Genomic DNA, 19,955 nt, shown 5'->3' with positions numbered 1-19,955 from the left:
ATTGGAACATTTTGAAAGTAGGTGGCACTAGTTATTATAATTTTATATTAAAACTAACTTCCGAAATATTCTTGTTTTCTTTTTACATTTATTTATATATATATATTGTTTGTGCAAAATAAAAAAATTATTTCGGATGATACGATATGATAGCCGTTATTATTTTTTCAAAAACGGGAAGTTTTCGTTAGGCATCAACAAAAATTCAACTGGGGTGACATGCAACATAGAGAAATTTCGACATTGATAGATTAATTTCACCGAAAATGCCTCGTGGCTGTGGCTGGCGAAGTTTGAACAATCACACTTAAAACCACCGATACCAAAGAAGATTGGAGAATGAGAATGAGACCCACCTTGAGTGTCAAAGGAATCCTGCTTAGTAGTCAGTCTTTGAGATATGGTCTTGTCCCAAGTATGGCTTTGCCGTTTTACTTGTTCAAATATATAATTTACTCGAAATAGGATTTGATTCTTCTTTATATAAAAACAGTTTTACTAATAAAAAAAAATTGAGTAAATTAAGTTTACAGAAATCAAATTTGTTTTAACTAAACAAATTTGATTTCTGTAATTTGAATGTATATAATTTTTATTCATAAAGAAATAAGATGTCAAGTAAATAAGATCTTAAAATTTTAATTATTTTTAATATTTAAAATATTTATTTAAACAGTTAATTGTATAAAATTAAAATTGAAAGCAGCTTATTCAGAATCAAAATGATAAAAAATAAAAATATAATCAGTTGAGTAATTATTTGATTCATTCTCAGCTAATTTAATTTATATTCATCTTTGGAATATCTTGTAACATTCATTAAATAAAATAAAGAAAAAATTTAATCTGTTAAATAAGCTTAAATTTTTTATTATAATTTAGTTTTCTGTGAATAAATCATTTTCATATGGCTTGTATAAAGCACTTTCAATGCATTATGTAAAATGTTGAAACCAATGAAAAAAGCTAGAACTATGGTTAAAATGAAAATCTCAACACCATTCTTGTATTTCCAGCAAACACATTTATTAAGAACACGAACATTTTTGGCATGTTTTATAAGACTGCATTAGGTTTCCACTCTAGCTTCAATTTGATAATGTTTGAAATTGGAATGTTACTTGATTAGTGATATTATTTAATTTTTAAGATATAGAACATCCTATATTTCTTGTGTGTTTGTAATTAAAAACATAGTATCATATATTTATGTGTGTGATACTATGTTTGAACTTTGTTATAATGAGCATTAGGGGACTGGCAAGATTTCCTTGTTATAGTCGTTACTCATTATATCTGTGATAAGCAGTGATATGACTAGAGGGAGAATGAGTGGTTGTTTCAGATGCAAACATGTAGGAGGCACTTTGCATGCTTAAAATTGATGATTGCTTTATTTTTCTATGTTAATAGTGTTGAAGATGATAAAAAAAACTTTCTACACACTTTGACATTTTTAGCACTGTTCTAACTTGCAAATAATTTTTACTTTTTCATAAACCAAGGAAGCTAGTCAAGAAAGAGGGGACAAAGTTAAGTGATAAATAGGCCTATAATCAATTCAGATCTTAAAACTAATTATCCAGTGGTCATAAAACTAAGTAATCTTTCAGTTTTATCTCTTCCAAGAATTCAGTATTGCATTTCTTACTATTTGAACATGAAGAATGTTTATGTGTGTTTTCATAGTTACTGAAAATTTTCTCAGTACAGGTATACCTCGTCTTATGTCGATAATTGGTTCCAGGAGAGGCAATTTACGTCGTAACTAAACACCAATAATGGAGGAAACGCCAATAATGAGCACTTGAAGACCGCTAAATAAGACGACAACACAGAAACACAGATGTTTTCATGTTTTGTTCTCTAGGATTTATGATGATTATATTAACATTTACTGTAAATGTACATATTTTAATATGATTTTATGTGCTTTCAACGCTTTTCTAGTGATATTACGACTTCAATGTTTGTGGCGGGCGGATTTAAAGTCGAATAAACTGACTTAAACTTGATTTTTATTTTTCCGTATACTTTTTTGACAAACGACGTGACTCGAGGTATACCTGTATATCCATGAAGTAAGCTCATCATAACCGTGAGAAAATGTATGGAAATACATGTAAATTAAAATTGTTATGGTGCTTTGCTCATCATAATTGTGAACTCATTATATCTATGTTCATTATAATCAAGTTTGATTGTATTTATATAATTATTTAATGTTTTATTTTACTTACTTATCATAATTCTTTGTATATATATATGAGGAATTATGATAAGTAAGTAAAATATAACATTAAATAATTATAAATACAGTCAAACCTGTTTTTATGCAGTGGATAGGGACCGCATAAAAAAAAAAACCTCATAAAAAAAATCGCACGAAACTTCACGAGTGGCTATAAAAAAATAGTTTTCACAGCACAATTAAAAAAATATATTTTTTATGCTGTGAATAGGGACTGCATAAAAAGTCTCACATAGAAAATAACTCGTTTTAAAATCATAGTCTTAATTTCTAAGGAAATTACCTTCCTCTTTGCTTTGTTTTTGCCCTTATTCATTTTCAGGGATTGTCTAAACATAAAATAAAAATCCTAAAATTTTATATCTAAATAGAAAAAATAATACAGTACATTTACCTTTGATTTACGCTTTGAAATGAATCTTAACTTAATGGTCCAGGAATGTGAAAGCACTTTGAAGGTTTAATTAACGTAATTAAAACAGACGTAGAATTTATTGACAACAGATGTCAGCACTTGACTGCATCGTCTTGTCTATCATCTGTTTTACATATTTTTGTCCAGGTGGTGTTTTGTTGACTTAAAAAATAAATTATTTCATTTTTCGCATATTCATGCAATAATATTACTATAATAAGTTCATTTATGCTATAATAAGTTTATTTAGCTATAATAAGTCAACGTGAGACATGACAAAACGCATGAGACTCGTCGCCAACTATACCGCACAAAAAAAGACCGCATAAAAACAGGTTTGACTGTACAATCAAACTCAATTATAATGAACACGGATATAATGAGTTCACAGTTATGATGAGCAAAGTGCTATAACAATTTTAATTGACATGTATTTCCATACATTTTCTCATGGTTATGATGAGCTTACTTTACTTATATATATATATATATATATAAGTAAAATAAAATATAATGTAAATATAAATAGTGTGCGTGTGTGTACATATTTATAAATGATGCTTCATTTTTAATTACAAATGCAGAAGAAATATAGCATGATCTGTGTCTTAACAATTAAATAACCACTTATTAAGAAACATTCCAATTTTGAATATTATCAAATTGAAGCTAGATTGGAAACTCGGTTCAGGGTTATACAATATACCAAAAATGTTTGTTCTTAAATGCATTTACTGGAAATGCAAGGATGCTGTTGAGATTTTCATGCTATGATGTCAAGTATATATAAAAAATTGGGATATTGTTGATCTGAATGTAGTGGGTAAAAAAATGTATAAGTGTGTGTAAAGATTTATAATTATAATTTTAAATATTGTATTTTTAAAAATTTCTTTTTCATATTTAGGTCAATTAACTTCCTGGATTATTCAAGCAGTGAATAATAAAAATAGTTGTAAATTTATTTTAATTGATAGAGCTTCACAAAGACATAAGGTTTGTTTAATTTTTAATTAATTTTTTTAATTATAAGAACTTTTATTTCTTATATTGAAATAATTTGAACAATTTACTTTTAATATGAATATTTAGAATATATATATATTCTTATATTCTAGTTACATGATCTGTATTATCACATTTTAAAATAAATATAATTTGCTAGTAGTCATGTTGTATATACAGTCTAACTCGTTTATAACGTCATCCATGGGACCGGTAATTTTTTGACGTTATAACCGAGTGTCGTTATCTGCGAAGCCTATTATTATCATAATAAATTTATTATCATATGTATAAAAATGCAAACTACATGTTTAAATCAACTTTATTTACATTATTATGTCTAAGTTTACATCGATGTAATTAAAAATTTCAAAAATTACTTTTTAAGAAATTTCTATTTGTCATAAGTTTCAATAATGGCGGAACTTCCGGTTTTGAGAATAATGTTGAATCAAAAGGCAACAAAAGGTTAAACTAATGTATGCCTATTAAAAATAATAGAATATTTAACAATTTAGCATAAAGTAATTTAAAAATGAGTATGTAATAACCGATCGTCACATCGTTAAAAATGTAGCAAACCTCACCCGACCGAAGTCAGGTGATGAGAGTACCACCCACAGTTGTTCTAGGAAGTGGACTCTGACCCTAGGACTAAACACGTAGTAATTTCTTGTGAAATAAAATTTGTAATCTAATTTTGTAAATTTGGGAGTGCTTCAAATATGACATTAAAACAGGGTTTTATGTCGTTACAAGCAGGTTTTTTAACATTATCTAGTATAGCAAAGTTGTGGGACCGATAAAAATTTGGCGTTACATTAGGGTTGTCGTTACATCTGATGACATTATAATCAAGTTAGACTGTATTATATTGAATAAAAATTTAATTGAAAGAATGATTAATTTTTAGATATTTATATTTATAACAAATTTCTCAGAACAAAGATGGGGGAAAATTTAATTTATGCTTCTTCTTATCTGATTTGTTCAGTACTTGTTATAATGTCCACTTTTATTAGTTAACTTTTGATCAAGTTATGTTTGAAAATACAGTAGACCCGTAGTAATCCGGCACCCCCTATAATCTGACATGCCTATAACAGTACATACAAAACACATTTATTATGGCAAATCTTCGTCAATGCATGCTTAAACATTTAATAAATTTACAAAAATATAAATATGACTTTTTTACAAAGGTAAAACCTTGCTTTAGTTCATCTTTTTGCTGTTCACACTATCAGCAATCCATAAGAATTCACAAAGTTTCAGAGGCAACCTTTCTTTTGAGGCTACTGCATTCTCCAAAAAATGTAAAAACAGGTAGAGCGTCCTCTGATGTTATTGCCACTATCATATCAATACATTTAAGTAAAAAATAATAAAAAGATAAGGCAAAAAGATGGACTAAAGCATGGAAAAACTTATGGCCAGAAATTGTCACCACTCCTCAAATCAGTGTTACTTTGGAAGTCATAGAGCAAGTTGCTGCCAAAATGCAGATTAGTTCGGAAAATTTGGAAATCTGGTATCGTGGAATGGATGAAGAAAGTGTGTTCCATCAAATGTCTGATGAGGAGATCATCAGCCAAGTTTCTATTTCAATAATAAATCAAGACAACGATAACGAAGTCATTGCAACTACTCCACTAAGTATCAGCTAAAGATGCGATTAATGCATTTGAGCTCAGTATGCAATGGGCTGAAGAGAATGGTGCATCATACAATGAACTTTTACTTCTGAGGAGACAGAGAGACAAGGCCTTACTCTTGTGTTTAGCCAATGTAAAATAAAAGAAAATTGATGAATATTTGCATGCACCATAAATTTATTTGTTTATCCATTTTCAAATTAAGATCATACATAGTATGTATCTTGGAAATACATGTTTTATATAATTGATTGACATCAATATGTTTAGTTATTATTTTTTTGCAAGTGCTATAGCATTAATGACAATTTTATAATAAAACCAATGCTATCTATTGTGTTGTTTAATTCATTAAGTCCCATATTGTATATTATGTAGTACATACAGATTTGATCTTACCATTTTTATGAGTATGTAATTTGTCGGATAACAAGGTACTCCTTTTCAAAAAAAGTTCCGGACTACAAGGGGTCAGTGGCAGTACTCTATAGTTTGACAAATTCGATCATCCGACACCGCCTTGCAAAACGTTTGTCAGATTATTGCGGGTCTACTGTATTTCATCAAATAAACAGTATTCAGTAACCTGAATTTTTTTATGTCAATAATTGATAAATTTAGTGTGTTGTGATGCTTTTGATTATTTATTATTTTTACACATACAGTATTTGATGTAGCTCATAAAGAAAACCATTTTTGTTTCAAACATATATTCTGCTGTTGTTCCTTCTCCATTAATAGTAATATTATTTATTTTAGTTAGTACAAAGTGCAGTTATTTTTAACAAATGAAACTTTATTCAGAGGAAAAATAATTTAAGTTTTAAAAATTGTTTATACATTAAAATGTACAGCATTTAAATAATTATTGAAAATCTATTTTTTAAAAACAGTTATGCTTTTTAAATGTTTGTTTATTGTATTTTTATTATAAAAATACACATTAAAAAATTTTTATTTTATTTTCTTTACTAGTTTGATACTAAATTGAAATATGATAAAGAGCTCCATGTTGAAAGGATACGAGTGGACATAGAACATTTATATCTTGGTAAGAATGTTCATTATAATTCAATATGTATTAAAGTAGTTATTGTAAATATGGTATTAAAATTTAATTGATATTGTATTTATTATTACATCCTAGGTAGAATACCAAGTATATCCTCTCATAATGGAAATATAGTTGGTGTTACTAAACATCTATGTGGAGCAGCTACAGGTTAGATTGGAAGATAATAAAAGTTGCTTGTTTACTTTGTATAATTACATAAGTTTATATATATATTAATATATTAATACTAAAATGATTTTTCAGATTTAGCATTAAAATGTTTAATGGAAACTTTGTCTGATCAAGAGAATCATTTAAATAATTATTTGTAAGTTTTATTCTTTCACTATTTAAAATCATATCATATAGATATGTAAAAAATATTTAATAAATTAACATCAGAACCCTGGTGAATTTGCACTTCTGTTAACTATGGAGCAGTCATTTTGACAATTTCCTTTTTCCTTTCTTTTTACTCACAGTAATCATCAAATGATGGTTAATATCAAATAATAAATATTGCTATTAGAATATACTAAAGTAATTTATTACAAAAATATTTCCTCGTAAGATGAATACCATAATTATTCAAATATCTATGTGCCAGAAACTATTCATCACTTTCTTCAACACGGACCCAAAGTATATACCGCCAGTGAAAATCAACATTAATTTCTCCAGTCATAGTGGCAACCAAAGCTTGTCAAAACTTATAAACCAATTTGGAAGTTGCAACTATAGCAGAACTCTATTCTGCATCACGTCTTACCAACACTACACCCACTCAAAGAATCTGAATATTGTCGATTAGCCAAAATTGAAAGCTGATTCATCAATTCTTTTACAATGAAAATTTGAGACTGGTAGTTTCTGACAAAACAAAGAGATCTGTCCTTTGTAAAAATGATGACTACAGTTCTAGAGCAACACAGTTTTTGCAGCAATCTGATTCTATTTTATTAAATACTGATTCCATTCCAGCAGTACTTAGATTATCTTGAAAAGTCATCACACGATCTGGTCTGTTGTCTATATTAGCTGGACCTCTTCATCTACCAACAAATGTATCTTGTCCATGGCTCTTCTTTGAAGTAAAACTCATAAACCTGTATGTCCATTGGTCAACAAATGTACTTATCCAACATATCATTGGAGAAGGCCTTAATTACATTGTTCACTACAAGTGTTTCCAATTCTAATTTTGTGGTCTCTTCAACATTACAAGCCAAAACAAGTATCATTAACAGATTGGGTTCAATCCTAGCAGAAACTTTTCACTTTTACAAAATTGATGTAAATTCTCTATCCATCTGTACCAAATTTTGAGGCTGTAATGCTTCTAACACGTTTTTGGTAGAAAAAGCTTCCACAGTCTGACAAATACTTGGTAGACAGGAGGCTCTCCTTCTGGTTACTTAACATAATTACTTTCAATTTACTGGTCAGTACTGTTTACAAAAGCAAGGTGTTCCTAGGGGCTCTCCTCTCTCAGCTGTTTTGGCTGAGTTAATTATGAGAAATATAGAGTATATAAAGTGTTTTACTCACCCATTACAATACATTACCCCTTACTCTATATTAGGCATGTAGATGATATCTTAATTACTTGGGATGGTATCACTTAGGATCTGTTAACTTTCATTCAGTCTCTAGCCAGAGTTTACTGCTCCATTTTGTTCTCTATGGAAGAAGAAAAGGAAAGAAAGATTACCTTCCTAGATTTATCTATATATAAGACTTCTACACAACCTGGGTTCTCAGTACACCACAAATTCAAACTACCCCTTTACATCATACCAGCCAACTTCTTTAAGCCTCCCAGATATGTAAACACAACCATTGCTGCTCTTATCCACAGACCTTACTTATACTCTTTGTCACCCTTGTGTTGAGAGTTGAGTCAGGTTGTTACAGCAGTACATTATGCATTGTATTGTACACTCTTTCAAAAAACATGGCATTGTATTTCCTATAAAACTGCAGATTTCCCTGTGCAGAATACTATGTAATGATAGGAATAGTTTTACTTTACTTTTTTGGAAGTCAGGGGTCTAGATGGTCCCTTTACAGTAGACACGAACGGGAGAAAAAATATTTTATATTGGGGCCAAAACTAGATTGATATCATCTTGATGTTCAAACTTTCTCCAAATATGGAGCCAATAAAGATAAAACTACAAGCTCCTGAACAAATTCATTCTGTGGTTGATGGTCATTAGCACTCCATTACTGAAATTCTCAGACTAAACATCTCAGAGCCAATATTTGATGCCATATTTCTCTAGTTTATTACCCATGTAGCAGAGTAAAGGGCAATGATGTTTAAGTTGGATACAGCTGCTCATCAATGCAGAGTACCAGGATATGTTTTTCAATAAATTTGAATCATATGATAGAAGCTAGTACAAAGCTGTCTGATTTCAGTCTTTAGAATGAGTTATTCTGGAATTGAAATGAGTAGATCTCAATATAGCTGCAAAGGTCTCTCTTGCCATTGTATCAGGTAATATTGCAGATTCCCAGTTTTTTTGGACCAAAGTTCTACAACTTCCAGGCCTCTGCAACCTAGAACACCCTTTAGATAGACCAAACTGATAAAAGCATTGAACTCTTCAAGAGTAATATTCCATTCACCATTATTTTTTTCTTTACCTTCTGTTTCTACCTTCTGTGCAGACCTTTTGGTAATATTGATGCAATTGATTCCTCAAATAAATGCTAAAGCAACACTATGGTCTTTTACATTCTTTTTGGCATACGAAGTTAGCCTTGTTCTTGAAAACATTGCGTTTGGCTCTCTACCAGTCTTTTGTACAGAATTTAAAACCTTCTGTTTAATGCCATGATTTCTACAAAGAAACTTTACCTGGGAAAAGTTTTTATTTTTGTTCCGTCTTTTTTTTTCTTCTTGTTTTACTGCATTTGCACTGAGAACTGAAGATACTGAAATATATTGATGATGCATTACATTATCCTCATTGGTCTCAAATTCCGAAAAAAAAAGTTTATATGCCACCTTTTCTAAGGTACAAAAGAAAAGGTAAGAGATGAAAAGGAAATTAAAATTATATTTTGAGGTTGCATTATAATTACACAAACCATCATTAAATGATTTTGACTTCTATACTGGAGGTTGATAGTTGTCATCTTCATTATCATTCAAACACCAGTTATTTTCTGACATGTCATCTGATATATCTTACAGAACAGCTAGCACTTTTATTCAGCTTCAAGAAACATTTATATAACATCTAATGAGACATATAGATACAAACTGATATAGGTTATAACAAAAAAGTTTCTTGTGCAAGCCCAGACTAGTAACTATGCTTATGCAAAAGATACACATGACACTGGTGGTCGCTGTCAATGGATGGTTTTCAGGTATGCCTACATATATAGAAAACAGTAAACATTTATAATTGACTTTTATATGACCTGAAGAAAAACAAATGTACAGTGTTAAAATTAACATATGGTCAAAATAACCATTGTTAGGGCTTAAGGTAAAAATTGTATGAAAAGTTGAAATGATTAAAGTTTTGTACATTTGAACAATATTAGGAAGGAAAGATGAAAAATTAGGATCAAATTTAAAAACATACCAGCATAGTACTAGTTTAAAAACTAAAATCAGTCAAAAATGGCCATTTCAGGGTTTTAGTGTTAAAATATCTAAACGTTCATAAATACAGTTTATAAAGTATTATACTTTTATAATAGATATATGTCACTTATTTATACAAATTTATTAATTTTTAATTATTCTTATGTAAAAATTGTATTTGTATATACAGATTACAAGGGATAATAATGGCTTTATGCTGTCATCATCAATGTACTTGGCAAACTTATGTTGGACGTACGTTTTTAGAAGAACAGAAATATAATCAGAGAGAATTCCAATTACTTTGCGGGATAGCAAGTTGGGCAACTTGTGGACGAATGCCTACACATTTTGGTAAAATTTTATTTATTATACAACAATTATTACTGCATTACAGTTGTTGTTATTGTTGTTGATACTATAGTGTAAAATCAAAATATTTTAATTTGTTTGGTTTACCTTGGTTATAAAAACAGGTTTACCTTCATCAAAATTACATTGTAATTTTAAAATATTTAAAAATATGTAAACTGAAAATACTTGGTAATTTATGCATGACAAATAATTTCATGACATAGTTAAAGTAAATAAACCTGCAGTTATAGTATACAGTTTTCTTAGAAAATGGCACACTCATGTTCTGATGAAACTACTGATTACTAAGCAATACAGTATTTTATATAAATAATAGGTTATTTTCAATGATTAGTTTCTAGATAATTAGCTGAGAAGTCAAGGTTCTATAAATTTTTTATAAATATGTATAAAAATTACATTTTTCCTATATAATAATAATAAATAACAGATAAAAGATATCAGCTATTACTACAGAATACAATTAAGTAGAATGATGGAGAGAATAGTAAAACATTTGTTATTTTTAATTCATTTCTATTTGTATATATGGGAAAATGCAAGATATTTGGATTTTTCCATTTAATGTTAACATTATCTTTTAATCATATATACATCCTTTATCAGTTTATGAAATACAGTAGAGCGTCGTTTATCCGAAACCCAATCAACCGAAACGTCGGTTAACCGAAAGCTTTCCAGTCAGACTGTGTCGTGCTGAATCGAACGTTTTTGATACTAGATTAACTTCTAAAGTATAATTTTTTTGTTTTTATATTTTTCAATACATTTATTTTGTTTGTACAAAATAAAGAAATAATTTTTAACGATACTATAGCCACAATTATTATTATAAAAATTTTCGTTAGGCTTAAAATGGATGAAAATTCAATGCGAAGCGACACGCAACGAAGAAAAATTTTAACATGGGATAAGTTAATATATTTTTTCATACATAATCGGTTATCCGAACAACCCAGTCCCCAATTGATTTGGATAAATGACGCTCTACTGTAATAAAATTATGTCAAGAAAATTTACACATAATATTGATAATTTTTTTTTACAGTTTTAATATTTTAATTATACCTGATTAAATCACTGCAATTATGATTTATTTTGTATAATATAATAGGAAAATACTTGGAAGCTGATGAAAAATATGCATGTAATTAAATATTTATATAATTTATTTTTAATATATTGTTATAGACATTCTCGTAAAGAAGAAAAAAAATATGTTCATCTCCACTTGTTCTTTTATTTATGAAACTATTTTAAAAATATTTAAATAGGAAATCAGATTGATTTTATTTTAATCAATGTCTAATTATTAACTCCATGTTAATTTTGTTAAGGGATCAAAAATATTTTTTCTCTAATCTAATGCTTTGTTTCGGTTCACTGACTATAACTAATAATCTATGCTCTTATGTAGAATTTATACTTCTACATAAGAATATATTGATATTTTTATACAGTAAAAATAATACATTTATGAAAATAGAATCCAGTAAATTAATCTATTTTACATATTATTAAAGGATTTAGAACAGCGATTTCAAACTGGCAGTCCATGGGCGAGATACAGTTCAACGAGGCTTCATATCTGGTCTGCAGCATTGATTTCTTTTCTAAAAATGGTGTTTCTAGTATCTTGCAGGGATTAAAACAGAAAAAATTCAAACTTCTAACTGTTTACCTAAATTGTAAAGGCCTGGAAACAAATGGGCCTTTGATAGAGTTTTTTTTTATTTTTTAGTTTATACTATGTTCTGGTTTACTGAATAATAATAATGTATATCAGATGTGGGCCATATTTATCTATTTGACTGGCCCTTTGATGCATTTGAGTTTGAGATTCCTGATATAGAAGGATAAAATATATTGAAATATTTATTTGGTTTGCAAAATTTAGACTTACTTCTTTAAATTTCTTAATTAAAACCAGATAATTTGATGAATTATCAGGCTATAGTAACTCCAAGTTGATAATTAGATACAAAGTAAATTTCTTAATGAAATACTGGATACATTAAAATAATTTCGTTAGAATGGATACTTATGACTTCTTTATTATTTTTATTTCTGAAAATTCATGTTATTCTAAAAGTTATTGTTTATGTTATAAGTTGAGTTAACTTGTTTGTGTAATATAACAGCACTTGTTTCTTATTCATTTACATTTAATCTTTTTACATTTAAGCATTAGATCATTAAAGAAACAATTTATTTTAAAACAATACTGCTTTAATATTATTTTATTATTTATATTTAAGTAAATTATTTGTGAAATAAAAAAATAGTTTTGAAGATAATATATTGTTACAATTTATAAAATTTATTGTAATTTCAACTAAAAATTTGAAATTTTTCTGATTACAGTACAAAGCCAGATAAAATTACTCCTATTTTGATCATTTAAATAATTTAAAAACAATTGAAATTTAAAATAAGTTTTCATTTAAATTACAGGATATGTCTTTAAATTATTTTGTCCTTTAGAGAAGTCATTTTAAAATGTATATTTGCCAAAGGATGAAGTTCTTGTATATACAAATTTACTAATTGATTATTAACAAAAATATGATTTAAGTTTTTATTCAAAGTATGGAATTTATATTCCTGTAGAAGTTATAAATGTTTTTAAAATTTTAACATGTCATTTTATCTACACACATTGTTTTGCCACATTTTGTTCAGTAAAGTCAAAATTGCTTTGTCCCAAACTAACTTCTTTCGGGCCTAGTAATTTCAAGAATAATATCTGTAGAATATCATTTTTTTACTTTGAATCTCAATCTAAAATGCAACTTGTGATAATTGACATAATTGTGATGCAAGTAGAGAGACACTGTTCATAGTTTCCTGTTAAACATGATTGTCACTGTCCAAAATAAGCAGTGTAAATTTACATTAAATGCATCGATTTTTGTTTCTGTGTTTTCTGCCCAAATAAATGGCTGTCCCAATTAAGTAGTCTACTGTATTTATATTAACTAATATCAAAGGTTTATTATTGTACTTAAACACACAATACTTTGTTATGATTATCATTATTATTAATTTATTAAAATGAAAAAGTTTTAACTTTCTTTTCTTAATGATTTTTATTGGCAACTTTAAATGTTTCAAAAATTATTTATGATTTAATCATCTGTTTTAATTTGTAATAATCCATTTTGTTATTAAGAGCTTTAATGAAATAAGTTTTCATTTAATGATGAAACATTAGACCAACATTTATAATTAGAGACAATTGTTAGTAGAAGTCTCAAGGAAACTAATTACAAATTAAAATAATGGCAAACAATTACCAAATTTGACAGTTATATTACCTAGCATAGTTAATCATATTAGTTGTATGTATGTATATATGTATAATAGAAAGGAAATATATCTTATTTTATTTCAAAATACCTTTTATAAAATTACAGTATCAAATTTTATCAGTATTGAATTAAAAGCAATTTTAAAATATAGTAGATTCTGGTTAATAGGATCAGCAGTTAATTGGGACAACCAATTATTTGGAACAAACCTTAAAGAACAATCAAACAAATAAATCAGGAAATAACCAGTTTTGTTTATTTGGGACACTGTTGTTTAATTGGGACAGTGTCTGCTAGATGTATGGCTTGCTTGTGATGCACTAATGAACACACACGTACAGTAGTGTATTTAGGTAGTGTAGTGATTTGTTTACAGAGACTGGTAGTTAATGTGCTTCTAATCATTAGAAATAGATGTTTGGATCAACTAACTCAGTAAAAAAGATACATATAGCAAGTTTCTGCTTTTAAATTTTTGGAATTGGTTTTGTAAGAGTTCAGACCCTCGACAAGTGTCCAAAATAGTCACTTCATTAAATTAAAAGGACTATATTGTCCAACCAGGATATATTCATTCACACAGATCAATATTTGAATGTATACCTCAGTCATTATATTAAGGCACAAACAATGAAAATGTAGGAACCAGTTAAAAGTAAAAGATATATGGGAAAATATTCGTGACTTCAGTTCTCAGAGATTCTCGATACTGTTGGTATGGACATGATCAAAGTGTGATATCCTAAAAAGTAAGAAAATATAATTTATTCTCCTAACAGCAAGATGCCACGAAGAGATTTGACACTAGAAAATAGAATTGCCTTACTTGAACAAATCAAAAGCCAACCACCTAACACCAGTCACCGCCGACTGGCAGAGATAACTGGAGTGCCGAAATCTACAATTGCACGTATGATACAGCAGCAAGATAAACTTAAAGAGGAATGGGCATTGTGCAAAGGGCAGCAGAGAACATCCCAAAAACGGAAACGTAAAAGTAAGGATCCGGATGTTGAAGAGGCACTCAACCAATGGTTCTCTGTTGTAACTGGACAAGGTGTGTGTGTTAGTGGTCCAATGTTAAAAAGTAAGTCAGAGGAGTTAGCTAAAAAAATAGGTCATGAGAATTTCAAAGCAACAGATGGTTGGTTATCTCGATGGAAATCTAGGTATAACATTAAATTGAAGAAAGTGCATATCAAGGACAGTAGTGATTCTGTAAGTACTGGACAGTGGAAATCTACGAAACTATCCAGCTTGCTTCAAAAGTTTTGTGCAGATGACATTTACAATGCAGATGAAACAAGCCTGTTTTATTGTGCTACACCAGATAGTTTCCTAAGTTGCAAACGTGCAGCACTGTTTGGTTCAAAGAAAGTAATGGATCATGTAACTGTTTTATGCTGTTCAAATATGTCAGGAAGTGATAAACGGAAGCTTTTGGTTGTTGGGAAAAGCACTAAACCTCAATGCTTTAAAGGACTTAGAATGGACAGCTTACCAGTTTTGTACTGTGCTAATAAGAATGCATGGATGACTTCAGAAATTTTTAAAAAATGGTTAATAAGTTGGGATGTGGAACTAGAACAGAAATCAAGAAAAATTCTCTTGCTTCTTGACAATTGTGTAGTACACCCTCATTTAGATTGTTTAAAAAATATCCATCTGGAATTTCTACCAATCAATAACACATCCTTAGTGCAGCCAATGAACATGGGAATTATAAAGAATTTGAAAATATTGTATCATGAGAAATTAGTAAACTACATACTTGAAGCAATTGAAGAAAATCTACTGACATCTTCAATGGCCAAGGAAAGTGCAAGGATTAATCTTTTACAAGCAGTGCAGTTTGTTGCTGATAGTTGGAGAGAAATAAGCAACAAGACCATTCAGCACTGCTTTGCTCAATGTGGTTTTAAGCATCCAGACTTGATGATGCCAGATACAATGAACAATGAAAATGCAACTATTTCAGAATTACAGCACATCATAAGCTACAAAGGGTTTGTATATATTGATGATGATATTCAATGTTACAATGAAAATGAAGATTGCGAAGATGAAAATGTAGAAGAAATTTTAGCGAAACAGCAAGATATATCAGAAGACCAAGAAAGTGATGAGATTGACGACACACCTGAGGTTGATCGAGTGAGTGACCGTGATGCCAGGAAATTTGTTGCTAGATTACAACACTATTTCATGCAGGAAGGAAATGAAGGCAGTCCTTTATCTGCATTAGATATCTGTGCTGATTTTGTTTATTTTCAGTCAGTCAAGAGAAGACGACAGGATTCACGTGATAAATTTCTCCATCATTAATATTCAGGAGTTGAATGCATCTTTGATTTAAATATATTATTGAAATTGATTTTTATCTCTGAGCTATATCATTTGTTCTAGGATTTATTCAGATATTTTTCGTTGTTTAGCAAAGAGTGGTTTTTCTTTTATGATTTACTATGTAAACTTAGCATAATTGGGCCAAAGTGTTCTAGTCCTAATGTGTCTCAATAAACCAGTATTCACTGTTTTTATTTTTTAATAACGTTAAAGTATCGAATTTTTGGATTTTGAAGTATTATTTAATTTTCAAAATACTTTTATATTGTGTTTTGTATTATATCTGTAAGTTCACTTGAGATTCGTGTTATGTATAAATTCTTTTATAGAAATATAAATATATACAATACTAGATTACTATTGTGTTGTTATTAATTGTCAAAGGTAATGTAAATTTATTTTTATACAGTGGGTGATCGGTTAACGAACATAATCCGTTCCAAGTCTTTGTTCGCTATCCGAATTGTTCATTAACTGATATCGATTTTCCATAGGGTTTTATGGGAATTTTATTAATTTGTTCTGGAGACCCCAAAAAATAAAAAATATATACTTTCTTACTATGTTTATTTATATGTAATAATAAAAATACATATATACACAGTCTTGCATTTTTATTAGTCATGTTTTTTTCATTTGTGGGGGTTAAAGAATCTGTCTAATGTTGATTGCTTTTCTCTCTTCTTCAGGATTTTTCAGAAGTAATTGATAGCATTGTAATTTTAGAGATCCCCAAGCCTATTAACCTCAATCTGGTTTGGATGCCATTCTAAGACCGGTGTTCTGACATCCTCCCGCTTCTTCAAAAGATCTTTAATAGCAGATGGCATATCTCGCCGAGTTTCTTAGTGTTCTTCATTCAAGAGTTCTTGGCGTTCTTCTGTTGTCAGATCAATTTCAGGTTCTATTATGAGCTCTTCAATGTTCTTTATTTCTCAGATGTGATTTTTGTTACTCCTTAAGCTGCTTGAGTCTTCTTGATTATACAGTATCTTTCTTAGATAAGATTGAACTGCTGCCTACTGTAGATTTGTTCAAGCCATACTGCCTAGCAACATCAGACATCTTCTGCCCACTCTACCTTTGCTATTATACTCTCACCTTTCGGAAATAAACACCCACGCAATACTTAACAAGTTCCCACCCGACAGTCTCGCGAATACTATAAAAGAATTGTTTCTGTCAGAAAAATAAAAGGCTGGAATTACAAAAGAGAGTTTCAAAGGTCGGAGGAATACTATCCAATCAGTATATACTGGGTTGAGCGTCAATGTCGACGTCTCCCCCGCTCCGCGAAAAGTTTCGAATTGTTGCCTGAAGACAATTGGTATTCGTTACTTTAAGTCGCTTCTTCTTGTGTTTGTTCTATGAGGTGTTTGTTATCCAAACATAAAAATTTTTCGCAAAAGTGTTTGTTATCCGAATTGTTCATTAACTGATCACCCACTGTATTTATCTATAATAACTGTAATCCCATTTTTAAGAATCAAATATTTAAAATATTTAATAGACCCAAATATTCAAAGTACTAACAAAATTCAATTATAGGTGTACTATATGTAATCAGCAATGGTATTTACATTCCATTTCTTATGATATTTTAAATAAAAAAATATATATATATATATTTTTTGCTTTTTTTTTATTTAAAATGTCATAAGAAATGGAATATAAATACCACTGTTGATTACATATAGTTGATTTTGTATATGTACTTAGATACAAAAATTCTTTTAGAGAAAGTTCAATTTCTGACATGTAAAAAAAAAACTGTAAAATCTGAATAATTTTCAAAAATGTTTAGAGCCAAATATTACATTTAGTAATTTTCATTAATAATAAACTAATGTTTATGATTCTGGACTATAATTTTAAATGACATTTAAAAATTAATGCTTCTAGACCTTTATATATTATATTAGTATTAGTCTATTGTGACTATAATCTATTAATAGAACTTATTATACTGATTTAACTTGTGAATGAAATTAGAGAGCACGAATCAGAGCTTGATTCAAAAGTATAAACTTTTGTTTGCATTTTTTAAAATTATTATGTCATTCTTTGTTAGAATCAATACAAATACATTACATTTTAATTTGTGATTACCATTGCTATTTTTTAAAATCCATGAACACTTTCAATATTTTCTTTTCTCTCCATTAACAATAGTCAGTAGTAATTCAGACAGATTAAGGATTATTATATGTTATTTGAAAGCTTTTATCAAATGTGCCATGAAAGTGTTGTTAGTTGGCACTGTCTTGATTTCATTTGGCCATTATAGCCATTGTAGTACCCATATTAGGAAAATGAATTAATATATGTTGGTCTGTAAATGATATTGATTGGGTAAAAGAAAGTGCTACCGTATTGGAATAGTGTTAAAAATACAAATAAAAGGTAAAGTGGAGAAGTAGTAAATACATTTTATTGAATTTTTCAATTAATACATGAATTAATGCATTTTATGGTATCAGTATCATGCATGAAGAAATGATTGAAGCATAAGTAGTTCTCACACTGACCACAACATGCAAAAACTTGTCTTGACTGTGATTTGAAGGCATCCCAGACAGTTCTTTCCTAGAAGAATGTTCTCAAAGCTGTCAATGATGCTGGAATTTTGAAATGATTTCTCTTCCAGTGAGCTATCCTGTTTGAATCCAAGAATACTTGAATCTTGGTAAATCTAAATAGAAAATATTTAGATTTTTCAAGTATAATAATATAAATAAAAAAGGTAAAGTGAAGAACTAGTTTACTTTTTATTTGTGTTTCTAATATTATTCCAATACTGATCCTTTCTTTTATTCATTAATATCATTTCTAGACCAATATAACTTAACTTAACTTACATTAGTGTATTTTCCTATAGAGCAGGCTTGGCCAACCCAGTTTGTTTTGCGGGCCACTTTGATTACGTGTAACATTACGGTGGGCCACAATTTAGGCAAACATGCTTTTAAAAAAGTAAAACAAATACAAAATGAATAAGATTTTATTGTTATATGAAGAGTTCATACTCGCACTTGCGCATTATACAGTGGACCTTCATTATAGCGCTGCTCACTATACTGCATACTCGATTATAGCGCGGGCGATGTTTGCGATGCAATAGGCTCAAACACATATATACAGGTCCATGCGGCGTTAGTGAGTAGCACATTTTATTGTTACTGCATATTGAGTAATTGTGTATGTATTGAGTTCCTGCATGTATTTTGAATAGTGTTTAATTATTGTATGCATGATGAGTAAAAGAAAAGACAAGCTATAGTATGTACAGTAACAATTATACAGAGTGTACTTATTAAGATGTATAACTATGTTATGTAAATTTTAATGAAACACTTAATAAATAAATTGGGTTTTTTTATTAAAATACATAATATGTATGTAATTGATGGGAGGTTTCAGTATATAGTTCAAATCATTCTGAGTAAATTTATTGTGTTGCTATCATGCCGCTTGGTATAACATGGTTTACCTTATAACACGGGTGTTGTTTCCGGCCCAACATGCGCATTATATCAGGGGTCCACTGTAACAACAACACATGCAAATTTTCATTTATTTAATTGTTTTGGTATACACATAACAGGAAACAAAAATTTTAATAGATATATAATATCGCTTAGTGGGCCACACAGTTTTAACATGACAGGCCGTGGGTTGGCCAGGCCTGCTATAGAGTACTGATATAGCTGTAGTGGACAAAAGAAATCAAAGTAGTCCCTGACAATGATTTTATAACACACTTGATAAAAACTTTCAAATAATGTATAATAATATGAATCTGTCTCAATCACTACTGATTGTTTACTTGTTGGTATTTATTTAATGATCAAAAAAGTTGACACATGCCTGCATTAATATATTTTTTAAAATATCTGATATAAAATCAATAATCAAACTTTAATTGCTACATTTCTT

General features: G+C 29.1%; 2 protein-coding genes across 4 annotated transcripts in view; both read left to right on the top strand.

Annotated features, from left to right (window-relative positions):
• LOC136975778 (tRNA:m(4)X modification enzyme TRM13 homolog) overlaps positions 1–19,955 on the top strand; it is a 41,240-nt gene that overhangs the window by 14,467 nt on the left and 6,818 nt on the right. For all 3 annotated transcript variants that reach the window (XM_067270896.1, XM_067270895.1, XM_067270897.1), the window contains exons 7-11: positions 3,574–3,662; positions 6,302–6,377; positions 6,474–6,548; positions 6,645–6,708; positions 10,178–10,341. In XM_067270896.1, the coding sequence (XP_067126997.1) occupies positions 3,574–3,662; positions 6,302–6,377; positions 6,474–6,548; positions 6,645–6,708; positions 10,178–10,341 (468 nt within the window). The remainder of the gene's footprint in view (positions 1–3,573; positions 3,663–6,301; positions 6,378–6,473; positions 6,549–6,644; positions 6,709–10,177; positions 10,342–19,955) is intronic.
• Positions 14,457–15,998, top strand: LOC136975765 (tigger transposable element-derived protein 6-like). The gene has a single exon (XM_067270858.1). It carries the CDS (start codon positions 14,457–14,459, stop codon positions 15,996–15,998), a length of 1,542 nt encoding a protein of 513 aa, XP_067126959.1.

The sequence above is a fragment of the Centruroides vittatus genome, unplaced genomic scaffold (genome assembly GCF_030686945.1).
Source record: "Centruroides vittatus isolate TY-2023 unplaced genomic scaffold, ASM3068694v2 contig_388, whole genome shotgun sequence".
NCBI lineage: Eukaryota > Metazoa > Arthropoda > Arachnida > Scorpiones > Buthidae > Centruroides > Centruroides vittatus.
This window is presented reverse-complemented; position numbering and strand designations above follow the sequence as displayed.